This window comes from Bison bison, unplaced genomic scaffold, assembly GCF_000754665.1.
Source record: "Bison bison bison isolate TAMUID 2011002044 unplaced genomic scaffold, Bison_UMD1.0 scf7180017864181, whole genome shotgun sequence".
Taxonomy (NCBI): domain Eukaryota; kingdom Metazoa; phylum Chordata; class Mammalia; order Artiodactyla; family Bovidae; genus Bison; species Bison bison.
Genome location: NW_011494753.1, coordinates 11514704 through 11532546, shown reverse-complemented (window position 1 = coordinate 11532546; position 17843 = coordinate 11514704). Strand labels below are relative to the sequence as shown.

The following is a 17843-nucleotide window of genomic DNA, read 5'->3' as shown; positions in this document are numbered from 1 at the left end:
GCTTTTAAAGATAGCTTTAGATGCTCTGTAGTTGTTTTCTTCTCAAGTGAGAGTACAAAGTTACTTGTTGTCTAACTTATAAATCAAATTTCTATTATTTCCCTATTAAGAAAGTTAGGGCTAATACTTTTACAACTTACACATTTTTGTCTGTGCATATTGCACGTGCAAGTTTGACACTTTGGAACTTTCAGAAGCAAATATATGGATAGAAATAAAGTCTTAATCATGTGATTAAACTTTAAAAAGATAAAAAACAGAATCAGTTGGATTTGACCAATTATAAGTTATCTTTCTACATTTTTCAGTCACTTTGATTCAACAAAATGGTTTTGTTTATCAGTCAATGGTGCCAAAAATTAAATTCCAGTCTTAATTTTAGGTTCATGATTGTTAGCTCTCCTGGGATTCTTCTCACATTTCAAGAAAAGTACAATAATTTTTTCAGAAACATGTGCTTTATAGAATTTATGTAATAATAAATTTGAAATTATATATCAAAATATACAAAACAAATAAGTAGGTAACTCATATATAGAACCCTTGCTGTAGTTACAGGAAAAAACAAACGGAAGTCACTAGTCCCACCTTAGTTTCATGACCACAGATCTCAAATGACCCCCTAATTCTGTCAGGTAATCATAAGCCCAGTCACTTTTTTACTCTCTGAATGTCTTTTTCATAAATCCTTGTCTCATTTTAACACCTGTATTAGTTTTTTGTGTGTAACTGACTGCCACAAATTTATTGGCTTAAACTGCACACATTTATCACCTCAGTTTTCAATGGGTCAGAAGTCAAAGGCACTGTTAGCTGAGTCCTCTGCTCAGAGTCAAAAACCAGCAATCAAAACTATCAGCTGGGGTTTATTTTCATCTGGAGGCCTGACTGAAGACTAATCTGATTTTAAGTTCTTGTAGGTTGATGACAACATTCAGTTTTTCGTAGCTGTATGACTGGGGACCCCAACTTCTTGTTGACTGTTGACAAGAGGAAGATCTCAGAGTCTAGAGGCTACCCAGGTCTCCTGCTATGTGACCCTCTCTACTGGCGTTTCACAGTGTGGCTTTTTGCTTCTTGCAGACAGCGGGAAAATCTCTCCCCGTTATATGTTAGCACGATGAAGTCTTATTGAACCTAAACGTAAGAATTACTTTCTACCATACAGAGAAATTTAATCAGAGTAGTGACATTCCATCCCTTTGCCATATCCTGTAGATTAGAATCAGGTCACAATTTCTCCTCATGCTTAAATGGAGGGAACTATACAAGGCATAACACCAAGAGTGTAGAGAACATGAAGCCATATAAGAATTGTCTGTGCCACGCCGAGGTCTCTTGCTCTGTCCTCACTCCAGGTTCATAACCTTAACTTCCTACTTGACTGAGAAAAATGGAAGCAATAAAAACTTTCACAAAATCACAGCTTCACCTATACCCACATATGCTACCTCTCAACTTTCCCTGCTTCTGTTTAAAACAAGTAATTTCAGTTGCACATTAAAGGCTCAATATTTTTTCTTTATTCAAGGTCATCTCTTCACTAATTCTCCCCTCTCTCTCATCTATTAAGTTTTTTACCTCTATAACATTCCCATCAGCATACGTATATCTGTTTTTTCCTCTCATCTTAAAAGACAAAACAAAACTTCTTTTAATCTCACTTCCCTCACCAGCTAATGCTCCATTTCTTATACTACTTTGTAGCAAAACTCACAAAAGTGTTTACTCTCTGTTTTGCAATTTTTTGTCTTCCCATTTTTTTCTTAAATCCATTCCTGTCAGATTTTTTCCTCCACAATTCTGCTAAAACTGTTTGTCTAGGACATCAGAGATGACCCCACCATTAATTTCTGTTGTCTGTTGTCAATCTGCATGGAACCTAATCTATCCACAGTATTTATTATTATAATAAATAATAATAATTTTTTATTATGACATTATTAAAAATAATGTCACTTTTGCTTCCTTGGTGTACTTTCATTGCTTGATGTACTTTTATTACTTGACTTCCAGGATATTATTGCACACCCTTTTTTTTCCTCCTGTATCATGCCATGTGCTTCATCTCAGAATCCTTTGCTAGTTCCTCCCATCATCCTTCTTAATATTTGAAACTCTGGATGTATACTTTTCTTCCTCCTCATATACTACCTTGGCTTTTATATTCTGACATATGCAAAATTTATGTTTTCATTGAGAAGTAGGTTTACTATGAACTAATGAAGCTTAAGGGCTACCCCAGTGGCTTAGTGGTAAAGAATCCGCCTGCAATACAGAAGACACAAGAGACCCGGGTTCGATCCCTGGATTGGGAATATCCCCTGGAGGAGAGCATGGAAACCCACTCCATTGTCCTTGCCTGGAGAATTCCATGGACAGAGGGGCCTGGCAGGGTACAGTCCATGGGGTCACAAAGAGTTGGACTTGAATGAAGCGACTGAGCATGCATGCAGTGAAGCTTAAACCTTAGGATTCTTCACCTGCGCAGGCTTATTACAAGGCCCTCTACCTAATTTTATGTTTATAATTTTGAATGTAGAGGACAAAGATGTCCTCTAAAATTGTGAAAGATTCAGGTCCCACATAACAAGGGTTCACATTTATCTCTAATACACATATCAGAGTGAAACTACAGACTATATCCAAGTTTCCACTCAGCACTTCCACATGCATATCTAATGGACATCTTTAATTCAGAAGTCCACAAACTACCCCAAACCTGCTCTATCTATAGCCCTTACAGTCTCTATTGAAGCAATTCCATGGACCGTTTTCTCAGATCTCAAGTCTTGGATTCATTCTTATCTCTTTTCTTTCATACCCCAAATCCAGTTCCTATAAGAAACAATGTTGACTCTATCACTAAAATACATATAGAATGTTGACCTCTTCTCATTACATCTACTGCTACCCTAGTCCAAGCCTGAATTATTACAGTAGTGTCTATATAGATTTCCCAGACTTTCTACCTTTGCACCCAAAAATCTGTTCTCCACTGAGCAAATGATTTCTTATAAAATTTCTCTGCTTACGCCTGTGATAGTTTTCCTTTGAACTTAGCAAAAGCCAATATCCTCCAAATGACATCTAATTAATTTATAAGATCCTTGCCAGATTACCACTTTCACTTCATTTCATATCAGTTGCCTCCTTACTCTGCCCTAGGTAAACCCACCTGCTTGGGTTGCCTTGCAGACATTAGGCAAGTTCTTGCCTCTCTCTACACGAAATTCTCCAATCTCAAAGAGATCTACTTGGCTAACATCTTCAATAGTCATCAAGTCTTTCTTCAAATATCGCTTCTCAATACCCTTTTGAGATGGATGTATCAAGCCACCCGATTTGATATTGCAACCTGGCCTCCCTATTCTTCCAGTACTTCTGATTCCCTTTATCTTGCTGTATTTTTTTTTCTTTTGCCTCGCAGAACACTGCATGCTTTGCTTGCTGTTGTTCAGTCACTAAGTTTGTAACCCCACAGATTGCAGCATGCCAGGTCTCCCTGTCCCTCACTATCTCCTGGAGTTTACCCAAGTTCATGTCCATTGAGTCGGTAATGCCATCCAACCATCTCATCCTCTGCCACCCTCTTTTTTCCCAGCATCGGGTCTTTTCCAATCAGTTGACTGTTTTCTTATCATCATACTAAAAAAATTATATATTGTCAGCTTCACTGTCCTAGAAAATCAAGTTACATGAGAACAATAGTCTGTTCTATTCTTTGATGTATCAGAAGCATTTGTTCCTTAGTCCCTAAGTCATATCCAACTCTTGTGACCCCACGGACTATAGCCCACCAAGCTCCTCTATCCATGGGATTCTCCAGGCAAGAATACTGGAGTGGGTTGCCATTTCCTCCTCCAGAGGATCTTCCTCACCAGGGATTGAAATCAGGTCTTCTGCATTGGCAGGAGGGTTCTTTTCCACTGAGCCACTAGCCTGGAACATTAATAGATTCTCAATAAGTATTTGTTGAGTGGCTAGTATTAGTTGGAAGAATAGGCTTATAGTCTGTATGGTTTTTAAAACTCATTTTTTATTTTTGAAAATCCTTTTTTCAAATGAAATCTTGGCACAGAAGTTCTCTAAAAATGTAAGCCAACAGAAAAAGAAATACTATTGATTGTATAACGACATTAAGTAAAAGGGACATAGCCTTCTTTGTTAGATAACTTTTTCACTTCACCAGTACTCAGAGCAGTTTAAAAATATTTTTTTGTTTGTTTTGCAGAGGAAACCAGTCAAGCTCTTACCTCAAATAGGTCATAATTCTCCAACAAAATGTAAAAATTAAGCTTTATTTCCTTCAGTGTTGTATGTGATATCATGATAGTATTCTTTAGAAATATGTTTAATAAAATCCTAGAAAAATAGTGAAATTCAAATATTCTTTTTAAATGAACTTGCTGACTTTATTATACACATTAGATTTTATGTACTCATAGCTATTAGGATGAGCCTTATAAAATTGCTGATATTTGAGTGCAGTTCCTTAGGCTCAACATAGAGTATCATATTCATATCAAAATCTCCAAGAATTCTTAGAAATAAATTGGACCAAAATTGAATCCATATTAGGAGAACATGGAGTTTTCATATAAAAACATCAAACATTCCCTTAATAAATAGACTTACAGTAACCTTGGAGGGGAAAATTTAATATCATAGAAACCTTAATTCCTTTAAAGTAAAATGTAAATCTGTTGCAATTTCCCTTATATTCATTCCCTTTTTGTCTGGTTTTATGGGAAAGTGAAGCAAGACAAAATGATTTTAATATTCATATGAAAAATGCCTGAGATTTACCATGAGACAGTTAATAGAATAGTTACCAAAATAATGTGTATGAGATTAAATACTTCACTCAGTATTAAAACTTACTATAAAACTCTAATAGTAAACCATATTTGGCATTAACACAAGCAAATATAATTGGTCAATGAAATGTAACATGTCAGAAATAGACCTAAGTTATATATGGGAACTTCCTATATTCTGTCATTCCTTAAGAAAGGTAGTATAATTTAGAAATTAAGAGACTCGTACTCTTAGGCCATAGTTCCTAGCTTCAAATTAAATCTTTGCTGCTTCCTAATATTCTAACTTGAGAAAACATCCTTAACTTCACCATGTGCTGTGTGTTTGTAAAATGAATAATAACAGTGCCTGCTTCACAGGGTTGTCATGATTCTTGAGTGAAATCAGTGCATGAGAAGCGTTGAGAACTCTGCTTGGTCCAGAGTAACATTTACGTGTCATTTTATTTATTTTAGAAAAAGATGTTTTATTTGATAAATGGTACTGGCATACTTGACTATCCACCTGAAGGAAAATAAATTTAACCTCTACCGTGTCCAGTATATAAAAATAGATCTTAGTGTATTCAAGATTGAAACTGTAAGACTATGTGATGAAATTATGATGTGAGAAATAAAGTTGAGGATGACTTTCTAGAGCAAGAAGGAAATATGAGACATAAAGGGATAGGTTAAAACATTCAAATTTACAAATATTTTATATTTTTATATAGTGGAATACACCGTTAACAAGCAAAAGGTGACAGCATCCTTGAAAAAATATGTTTAGCATATATGACAATGAATTACTGTAAAGAGAGCCCCTAGATTGATAGTATAAAATAAAAATCCAGGAGAAAAAATAGGTCAAGATTACGAAAAGGCAGTTTATAGAAGAGGAATGGAAATGTCCAATAAACACATGAAAGCATATTTAACCTTACCAAGTATCAGGAAATTTTCAATTAGCATTCACAAGATTATATTTTTTCACCAGACAGACAAAATTTTATATGCATATGTGTAATACACATAAATCAGGAACACAAAAATTAATCTCTGTGTGGGCCTATGTGTGTGTGTTCATAAATTAAAAGTGTAGTCAAGGATATAGGCAATAATCATTCTCATACAGTGTTGATGTAAGAAATGCTATATCATTACAGCTTTTGAGCATCTACCCAGTAAAATTTAATGCACCAATACATGGAAATATAGAGACAAAGATGTATATTGCAGCAAAAGTTGGAAAACCATCCGACCTTTAGCAGGAAAGTGGCTAAGTAAATATGGTATTATAGAATATTGATGTGGTAACGCTATTAAAAATAATGAATTAGAGCCACATAAATTGGCCTAGGATAGTGTTCATAATATTAACTGAAGAAAATTAATTTGCTAAGAAACATATGGCCTTCTTTTTAATAGTCAAAAAATATCTTGTGTTTGTGTATCGTCCGGATGATGACAAGGAATACAAACATTATTAAGTTTTTATATTTCTGCTTTGGTTTCAAAATGCTAACTAAGGGAAAGTAAAACAAGATGGAAAAAAACAATGGCTTCAGTTACAATCTATGTTATGTTTTAAGGAATCTAAAGTGGGAACTTTCCAAAAGCTTGAGAAAGAGTGGACCATCTTTGATATTAGATATATGTGGATTACTTGGCGCTTTCGTTTCCTAGTTGTCAGATGCTTGTTGAGGAGTTTCAAGAAGGGTCACAAGAGAGGCTTCAGAACTAGAAGAGACACACTTTAGTGGCAAAGGAAATGGCAGTTGTTTCATAGTTAAAAGTTATGCCAAATTAAATGATTATGTAATATTTGTAATATTTTTATTTATTCTTTATTAATATAGCAAAAGGTCTCAATTCTAGTCTCATCAAAATTACCAATAGAGATTCTTATTTAATAAATCTAGGATGAGATTATGCATCTATATTTGAACAGTTAGAAAAACGTTTCCTGGAGTCTTTATTTGGGTAACACCATTTACCATATGAAAATGCACAGTAGTTTATTAAAAATTATAATTATATAATTGTGTATTACATAGCAATTTCCCTTTACAAAGACTTTTTTATGAAATAACACTTCAAATATTATTTGATAAACATTAAAGAAAAACATACTTGTATAGAAATTGAGGGGTGTTAGTTTTATCACTGAGAACAGTAGAGGTTTACTAGTAATTACAATTTAAATCTATGAATAAATATTATACAAAGGATAATTGTCTTTTCAGATAGTCATAGTTTTTTGACTATTGCCAAATTCATTTAGAGGTTTTCTAACCTTGGAGATCTTTATATATGCAGATTATGTTACTATTTTCAAAGATTATTTAGCAATATTTTTGCCAAAAATGATGGTAAAAGGCTAAATGAGCACTTCCTAACCATACCCATTCCACTGCAAATGTCTGGCTTCGTTAGTGTGCTGTGCTGTAGATGATGTGCCCTTCACAGCTAGTGATGGGCATCAGGGGATCTTTCTGAGGGCAAGTTAAGAATTTCTGCTGAAAACAGCACACCATTAATATTTTCAGGTTAGAATTATATCTTTTAGTGAATACCAGGTTATGTGACCTTCCAAAGTCCCTTCTAAAGGTTCATTTCATATGAAGATGTACTTGTATTTATGGAAAGCCTAGGGCTTTTGAAGTTTTCAGATTGAAGAAAATGGTACACTCCAGGGGGAAAAGAGTTAATGAAATGTGAAATGTACCTTATTTTACATCCTATATGTGCTTTGGGCACTGATAAAAATACAGAGTGCCTTGTCTAGTATTAGCTGCTAAGTAGGCAGATAGGCAATAGTCTTTGTTTTTCTGGACTGCTACCTAGTAGGTAAAGGTGGTTTGTTGGTTTCGTCAGCATTCTCCTTTAAGTCAGAGCTCTGGTAGTTCTTGCAGATGCTGTGTTCTCAAGACAGAACATTATATGTGCCTTTATATAACCAAAGCACTTAATGTTTCATTACTCCAGAATGTGCACTAGTCTTCAACAGACTTTTTTGTCTTTCAATTAAAGCCATATAAAATAGAAAATACACAAAATAGGAAAATTGGGTAGTTATCAACATTTTCAACATTTCAGTTTTATTTAGAAAATGATTAGAAGTAGGAATACTTTTGCATATTCTCTTAGATAAGAGTAGTTTTGCCAGAGTTGATAATCTGTTCACTGTGGATAAAAATTTATTTCTCATTTTTATTTCTAATTTTTTAATCTTTGATTTGGGAATATTCCAGTTGATCTTTTTCATCTTCTGAACATAATACCTCATAATTTATTTTATTGGTCTTTAGTTTAGCTATTGTTTTTTTTTTTTTCCCTTCCATTAGGTGATACAGTCCTTCAGTTATATTTTAAAAATATTTTTGAAAATACAAATGATTTGTTTCGTTATAAAGCTTTTAGCCAACTAAGAGTTATAAACGTATTTTTATTAGTGTTTCATTAATGTTTTAGAAGTGAATTGCTTCAATCCATCCATAGGAAAAGAATTTAGTTCTATGACTAGTAATATGTTTATTTAAATTGCAGACATTCTTCTGTAGCTTTTCATTTATTAGTCGGTATATGTTTTCATATTCCAAGTATTAATATAATGAGAATAATTCAGGACATTTTCATTTCTCAATGACAGTCATTTGTGATAGTAAGTTAATAATGTCCCTTTACTAATAAGATACTGAAATATAGATACCTATTATTTTTTTAAAAAGCATATATTGCCTTCAGAAAAACTCTTGGTGAAATTAAAATATAAGAAATGTTGAATTTAGCTTGATTAGTAAATATAAAATACCTACAAGTAACTGTAATTTGATTTCAATAATATTTTAAATCATGTTAAAAATATGGCACATCAATCTATCATTAATTAATAATACTTAACTTTAATGGTGAAAATGGCTTAATCAAAAATTTGTAAAAGCAAAATAATCCAAATTGTGAAAGTTTTCTTAGTAATTAGCCACCACAGTTACCTGAGTTTAAATAGAGATCAGTTTTTAAACATAGTTCAACATTTACCTCCAATAATATCTTATCAGATTAGTTTGCTTACATTATAGAGTATTGAGTCAACCCATACTCAGAATTTTAAATGGCTTTATATTCCTAAATTAACTTTAGTGGTTTTCCTAAACAGGCATTTAGCATAATTACATTCTTATTTAAAACTATGATTTTACATTTTCTTGTTTTAAAATTTTATATGTATTTTCTGGGACTTCCCTGGCGATCAAGTACTTACAATTCCATTCTTCCAGTGAAGAGGACACAGGTTCAATCCCTGGTTGGGAAACAAAGATCCCACATGCCAGGTGGCATGGTCAAAAATAAAACAAAAACAAAAAAATTTTTAGGTATTTTCTATATCTGCTTTTCTGCCAGCTCATTTTATAATACACATTTAAATGTTTATTAGTATTTATTATGCCACATGTCTGGAAGCTTCATGAAAGCGAGATCTTATGCTTTCTGTTTAACTCTGTATCTCCAGGAATAGTACCTAGAATTCAGTAAATAATTATTCAATGAATATAGGAAATATACTAAATTTATTTTAAATGACTTGTTCGTTCTGCTTTGCAGGACTTCAGCAGCCTAATTTGGGGATAATTTTTTGATTTCCTTTGTTATGGTGCTTTAAAAACTTTTTAAATAAGACAAGTTTTTATATGGTAAGAAAAAAAGCTCATCTGAAACCCAGCCTCTATTATTTTATTCAGTTTTATCTGTGTATAATTTTACACTGTTTAACTCAAATTCTACATATACATTTATATATATTTTTTAATTGTGCATAGATATTTTCCACATTATTTTATTATAGTTTCATATGGTGTCTTATACTGTTTTACTGTGTATATGACATTTTCCATGTTTGGGATTATTTCCCAGATAGATCACAGAAGGAGAGAAACTAAGTTAAAGATTATGCTCATTTTATAATGTAATGTGTTAAGTAAAGTGATTTCCTAAATATATTGCCACAGAAAAGAGGTTAAAAGAAAGAGATTAAGATAGTTAAGCCTGTCCCTTTTTTGCATTTAGTTTGCCTTTTTGTGTGATTAATTTTGCTGTTTTGTGGAATATCTTTGATTATTTTAGATGTTAAATATTTTCTTGTCCTGCACAGTCCTTTGCTGTTCACTGTTTAATGAATTATCTGTTCACTTTTGCCTTCCACTAGATTATCTTGTCCATTCCTCTGGCTTTAAATACTATTGTTGTGTTAACTCTCAAACCCACAACCAATCACCTACTTGGCATGTTCTTATGGGTGGTGCATTTCAAATTTGATATATCCAAAATAGAATTTTTGATTCTGTTTTTATCTTTCACACCTTTCCATCATCTGCTTCAGTAAACACAGCCCCTACTTTCATGTTCATAGCTGTTTTTCATTTTTTTAGTTTATTGTTATAACCTCTAAAATATCAAGTTTAAAATATTTGTTTTCATATTAAAAGCCCAAATATATATTTCATTAATCAGAATTAAGAACTCTGAACTTATTATATATACCCTGAAATAGCTGAGCTAAAAAGAGAAGGTTTGAAACTAATAGTTTCAAAAAGCTTTTTAATAATTTGACACGTGGATGGTGATGGCAAATGAGATTTCCAGAAATTTAACCTCAATTTAGTAAAATCTGGTTTGGTAAGCAATAAGAAGACAAACCCCAAATTATTTTCATTTGGAAATAATAAGCTGCTCTATAATAGTTTATCATTCACACCCTCATGTTTTCTTCATCATTACTTGACCTCTGGTAGTAGTCTTTTTTGATATATCTAGAGTGCTTATCCCCTCAACATAACAGACATAGTTCCAAGGGCTATTTTTTATTTTTTTCTTAACCCATAAAGAATATATTTCTCCTGTTTTTCTTATTCCTAAGTATATCCCTCTCTGAAATATAGTATGTATTTTTAAAACATGCAGCAGTCACCAAAAAGGGGGGAAAAAATACTTGGAATAATTCTTCAGTGGAAAAAGCAAAAAAAAAAAATGTATTAAATTTTAAAAAATTGTTCAGTTAAACTGGGTTTGCCTTAAGAAATTTTGTGGTGATTATCATTCATTTTCTGTCTTATCTCAAAGAAACACAAAAAAGAGGTATGCTGTCTGTCATCCTCTACCGTATCTTACAGCCAGAGGGGAAAGTAAAGTATGGCCCTTTGGAAGAAGATATAAAATGAAAGTACAGTTTCCACAAAGCTTTTAAAAGTCAATTATTTTAAGGTAAAAATGCAGTTGCTTGAAGTAAGGCAAGATGTGGGAGGTAATTATACCAGTTAGGAATTGTGATTATGAGTCAGGAGAAGTAGACACTGTGATTGAGTCATCTTATTAATTGATCCAGTTTATCACTTAGTCAAGTAAACACTGAAATGTTTGTATTCTAGACTTTTAGAACCAACCTGACAACATTTTTTTATGGCTGAAGAAGCCTAGCCACAAGCTTAATGAGTAAGAAGTTACAAAATAACATATGAAAAAATAATAAATGAAAAATTATAAAAAGACATAGAGTGCATATTTTATTGGATTTTTAAATAGCAAATATGTTACTGATTTCAATAATTTTATAAGATTAAAACATCTGTACATTTATTTCGTAGATTTCAGTATGGTTGTAACATAATTTGAATTTTAGATTTTAGAGATGATAAAGTTTTTTGTTTTTTGTTTTTTTTGGTAAGAACCCAGTATCATACGTTACATGCACATACACACACACACTCACTCACTCACTCTTTCTCTTTCTCTCTGCTGCATGGCCATCTTTCAAATAGTTTATTTAGTTCTTACATATATATCTATTTATTTTCATTGCATTTGAGCTGCTGTTGGAAAACCTAAGATTTCACAAAGTTAAAATAGGTGAGTTTAAGGGGAAGAACAGTGTGGGGAATACAGGTAACATTTTAGTCATTTGAAACAAATGAATATACAAAGGCAGAGACCTAGAAAAACACGTAATATAGAGTATATTCGAGAACTAGCAGGTAAAGTTTGGCTTCAGCATAGGATACTAGTCATAGAAATTAAACTGGAAAGACAACTTGGGGACAAGGTATGGAGAATTTGGAAAGTCTACATGAGGAATCTGGATAATTTAGTGGGTAGCTGGAGTGAAATCACTGAAGGCTATTGAGTAGTTTTTTAATAAAGCTAAAATAAAAACACCTACAAGTCTTTGATTTTTATCGATGACAAAACTGAAGTGTTTTGACAAAGGTCACACAGCAGAGCCAGGGTGAGGGTCCATATGTCCTAACTACCAATTCTAGATTCTTCTTATTACACCACACGTTACTTTAGATAGGCTAAACAGTAGGACTGGCAAGAACCGTACAGGGGAAAAAAAATCAACAGTGCATAACAGGATGTAGAGATCTAGGGAGCAAGAGAAGGCACAGATGGCTTCCAGGTTTAAAACCTGGTGTTGGCAGTAGAGGGGGGGTAAGGATATATGAGAAAAGACACAGCATGGTATTTTATGATAGATACTGCGACATGCCTGTGAAAAATGGTACTGCCTTGAATTTGGTTATTAAAAGTAAGTAGATTAAACAGACTAGTAGAGAGTTGGAAGAGCTGCTTTTTTATTCTTTTTGGAAGAAAAAGACTTTCTATGTCATACATTTTTTGTCAAAGCAGTACTTTTTAGAAAGGCAGTTATTTATATAAAATCTATAATCAAAAGAAAAATACACTTTTTGCAAGTTACTCTGCTTGGCAGTTCAGTGTGGATCTGCCCAAGTGATACATGCATCTTCAATGGTCACTAATAAGTGGTGTCTCAGTAGCCCACAGGGTAATACCCTAGGCAAATGAAGGAGATTTATCCTGTTAGATCATGCAGGGTATATCTCAGTAAAAGAATATTAGTTAATACACTCCTTTCTCTTTACCAGAGTTAAGACATCTTGGCTTTTAGAACATCAAGAGATACAATAAAATGTCAGTATTTTTTTTTTTTTTTGGAAAGGCAAATACTACATGATATAACAAGAACACATTTTCAAAGCTAATATTTTATCGATTACAAATTATTGAAATCTAATTCAAAGTGATGTAACCAAAAAAAAAAAAAAAGATGGGGTTATATTGATTCCGTGCTGGCTTTAAACATGGTTAGATTCAGATGCCAAAATGCTATCAGAAACCTCTCTCTCTCTTTCCATTCCTCAAGTCTCTTTTTATCTAAGTTAACTTTATTTTCAGACAGCTTCTTCCTCCGTCCATATATTGACAAGATAGCACTAGTAACATCGAGCTTGTGTTCTACTAGATCACACGGTTACTTCCATCCCAACAATTTCGCAGATTCTTAAGGCTCTTACTGGACCATCCTGTGTCACGTGCTCAATCCCAATTCAGTACTTGCTAAGAGATGTGGGAAGTGTGATATGTAGGCTTAGGTCATGTTTCCACTTCTAAAGGCATTGGAAGGTGGTCAGCCTTACCTAAAGTACCGGTACTTAGAATGAGAGAATATTTCCTGAAGGCAAAGTGGAGTCTCTTGTCAAAAGAGATGTCAGCTGACTGAATGAATGAGGTAATAGATAACCACCATTGATAGGAATTGCTAAAAAAAAGTAAAGCAGTACATATGTAGCGTAAAACATGGAAACCCTAAATAAAATAGTTCATACTATTAATTGGGCTATCTTAAACTATACTTGAACTTGTTTTGCATTTTTAAGGTATGGCTTTATGAAATAATTCAATAATTTTCCTTCCATAAGAAATATGATGCCTACAGACACTCTCATTCTTTTTTAAGACCATAATGAGTTGGAGTTCTTATTTGGCAAAGGAGTAAATGTGTTTTTCTTAATGCTTATTTTTAATTAGAAAAATGTCAATTTTAAGTCTACCTATTTGGTGTTTTTAACTTTTTCATAGCATTCCCATAGAGGTTCTTCTTTTATGGTTGCAAATAAACAGTCGCTGTATTCCTTGTTTTTCTGAAAACAAGGAATTGGTATAATTATATTGTTAATCTTTTCTCATGTTTCTTTGATATAACAGTTGTAATCTAGGAATAAGGAAAATTTAAATACAATTCTTTTTTTTTAAAGTAGTACCATTATTTAAGCGGATCATCACTACTAAGACGGGTTTAGGTTTGAACAGGAACTCTCTGTGACATGGAGATAACAGCAACCTGACAGGGAATACGTAGTAAAGAATACAATACTAATACTACTAAAATGAAATATGATCATCTCTCAAAGATTTTCTTACCCCTTTTTCTTCAAGTTATACTGTCTCCTTTGTACCCTTTACATATTTTTGTACCCACACTTTAGGACTTGACTGCACTGATACATTTACACATCTATTTTCTGTAACTGATTTGAGAGTTACGTAAAGGCAGGAACAGTATATATATCCTTTAGCTCCCAACACGGGGCCTGGGTCACTTAATAAGCTTTCTACAAAAGATTGGGTGGATGGTAGCAACTATAGGTCATATTTCTGAAGGGAAAACTGATTTGCAAATGTCAGGAATATATATGATATGGCTGATACTCATTACACCAAAAAATTGTATGCTAAGATACAACTTTTTTTTTTCTTTCAGTTCTTTAGAAATAAGAATGTATATGTCAGTGTGATAACAGAATGCATCAGTGAAAATGAAGTCATAGATACAATTAAAATCAGCTATTTGTCCTCTCTTTTGGGATGTAAACACTGTCAATACACAGATTTTCCTTTAGGTAAATATTGTATTTCCATGTCCCAAGAAGTAAGCACGTAGGCTGTCTCACATAATTCTCAACACTACTTTTCTCATTCCCTACCCATTTTTCAGTTGCTCAGCATCTTCAAGCTTCCACACTTGTGGTTCACTTCTTTATGGCTCTAATCTGGCACATAAAATGGAAACATAACACTATTCTCAAAAAAAAAAAAATAGAACACTATTATCTCAGATACTATATTAATGCAAATGAATTATTTTTTCTTTTTGTCTCAACTTGTCCCTTTCAGAGAGTCTCTTTCCTGTCTGTCAATTTTAGATTAATACTAAATATGCAAATAAATATGAATGTATTCTTTTAATTTTTCAGAGAAAAAATAGAGTAAGAGGTTTTTCATGTCATGTCAGAAATAAAAATTGAGTCATATTCATTGGCTAGGCTACAAAGTTATTTACTTTTATTAAATTTGGAGTTTAATATAAACTTACATTTATGTTTTCTTTAATTTTCTATTTCTAAAATCATTCATTGTAAGCAAAATTATAACTAAAGTTAATAAATGCTACATTATAAATATTAATATGCAATCACTACTGTCTTCTGTTCATACACACCTTTAGTTACATGTAGACGAAAATCAGTTGTATCAGTTATACCAGCAAAATTTGGAAGCTGCATCAGTATTTGATAAAATAACAAATATGGCTGACAGTATTTATTTAAGATTATGTCAAACATTAATAATTTAAACTAAAATCCAGAAAATGTACTTACTACATAAAGACATCTTTAGAATAAGGATAAATGACGGGGTGTAATTCTTCAATTTACAAAGATATATTTTTTTGGAAGATGTTTATTTTTATCAAAAGTTCACATACTGTTTCTGAAAAATACATTATTTTAGTATTTTTGAATATTTAAAAGGAAAAAAATGATTAAAGGGAAAAATTTTAAAGGAAGGATGAGGTAATATGCTTGTATAAGTAATGTAAATATTGGGTACACATTTGCAAGTTCTTCTAGAAAGACAGAACTAATCAATTAATCCTAGAGTTAAAAAAAAAAAGTTATAGCTGCAGTAACTGGTGTGCAGTGTGGTAGAAATTAACAAAATCTTCACACAACTTATAGAAGCTTATTTTAGAGTGGATGTTGTAAAATTATATGTTTCATTACTTTTTACTGACAGTCTGTAGGATAGCTTCCATTAACCTTTCATGTGCTATTAGTCTCTTCCTGGGTTATAATCATGCAGGCAGTCATTACACTGAGTAAAACAATAGTGGTATTAAATTTTAAAATAGCGCTTTTGAAAGTCTTAGTTGATTAATATGTTTTTCCTCATAAAAGATTGCATTAAAACACCTCAGTTTGTCAGTATATGTGTTTTCAGCAATATTTTATTGCAAAAAATTTTCTAATTTTGAAAAGAAATCATGATTTATAAAATATAATCATATTTAACATTCAGATTTGTAAATCCTTAAAAGTAAATTTTCTTAATATTTTATGTGCACAGAATAAACTATAAGGATGATTCTAACTCATCTTAAGTGGTGTAAGATGTATTCATGGTTTAACTTTCTAATTGTATTACTTTAACATATTTCAATATTTCAGACAAATAATTTTCTACCAGAAAGTCTGAGAACAAAAAACAAGTTAACTTGTTAAAAAAAATTGTCTCTCAGTCGACTTCTTGAATATGAATGAACTTAATCAGGGGAACAAGAGAAATATATTTGACATTCCAAAGAAATGTTTCTAGAAAATTTAATTTTTTCAGTAAAATGATATGATTATATATAGACAAATTGTAATGAAACAAAATTCTACTGTGACTTTATACATGTGGGAAGAAAAGTTGTGTGGGATGTGTGTATGTAATATGTGTAAATATATTAATGGGGTAACCTATTCTAGAATTTGAGTTTATACTTTCACTGCTTGCTATCTTCCTAAAAATACATGACTTTATTATTTTTTTTTTAATTCTTACCCAAGTCTGTGTTTTAAAGATAGCATGGCAATACTTGCTAAAAATTAACTAATGAGATATCTCATAAAGTATCTCAACTAAATTTCTGCTGAAATTTCTGCCCATTTAAATGTCTGGGACAAGGAAAGCAGTTACTTCAGTGCTTTGTCAGTGATAGAACATTCACAATTTTTATCTCCTGGGGAATCATAAAAAGTGCCATATGTATTTTTGTGCTACCAAAATATAATTTTAAATGTTAATATCTACATTTTAATTGAAAGGGTTATGGAAAATACCATCCTGATTTTATACATCTTATAATAGTATTCGATTATGATTAAATAATTTAAAACATGCTGAGTTTTGTGGCTGGATGTTTTGGTTCAAATTAGCTAAAGTGCCTATACTTCGTATGGTCACAGTGAATCATTGTGACTATTCATGTAACTGCAGTAATTTTTAATTGATCTTTGGCAATATGGTTGTAAGGTCTATTTTTAAAAATGTAGCTATTGCTGCCAAAAAGAGAATTATCTACGTAATCAAAATAGTCATTTTACAAATTTAGACAGATGTAATATTACTCTCAAATAGCCCCTAACCTACCTAAAAGCTACTGAATTTTTTTATATTACTAATTGTTTTGAGTTATTGTTAAGGTTACAAGTTGGTATCAGTTTAGTTGTAAAACTAAAATACTACCTAAATATGTTGCCCTTCATCTCTGAAAATATTAGTCATGAAGTAAGGTATTGAACATCACAAAAATTACGAGGAACATGAAATTAATGTTTTAAAGGGACTCAAGGTAGAACTTTCCTACTTTTATCTTTACTAACTTTGGTTTATAATCTTGTGCTCTTCGTTTTTATATGTTTTAGAGCAAAATATTCTTGAAGCCAAGTAGGTGAATCATGAACAGCATTTTGATTTTGGAGTTATATAAAAATGTTACCATTGATGACATATGATTTCCTCTTTTTGATAACTTCTGCAAAATTCACAGTCAAGGAAAATTTTTGTTTAATAATTTAAAACTGAAAATTGTCTTTTCCTTTGAAAATCCCAGGTTCACAAAATAACTATTACAATATGATATTGGTCACTTGAGAAATTGTGGTATTTCTATCTTTCATAAATTATGTTTAAACTAATTTTCAGTTTACTATTTTACTTTTTGTAGGATAGCAAAGTAATATAATGTATGTGCGCAAAACAGAAGTATTATTTATACGTATTTTTTTTAATTACAGGTAAAGATTATAGTTCCCAACAGCACAGCAGGTCTGATAATAGGGAAGGGAGGTGCTACTGTGAAGG

At 32.0% G+C, this 17843-nt stretch overlaps 1 protein-coding gene across 1 annotated transcript in view; it reads left to right on the top strand.

Moving 5' to 3' along the window:
* Positions 1-17843, top strand: part of NOVA1 (neuro-oncological ventral antigen 1) — a 166523-nt gene that overhangs the window by 145674 nt on the left and 3006 nt on the right. Inside the window, exon 5 of the mRNA XM_010843391.1 lies at positions 17777-17843. This exon is cut by the window's right edge and continues 3006 nt beyond it. Within this exon, the coding sequence (XP_010841693.1) occupies positions 17777-17843 (67 nt within the window). The remainder of the gene's footprint in view (positions 1-17776) is intronic.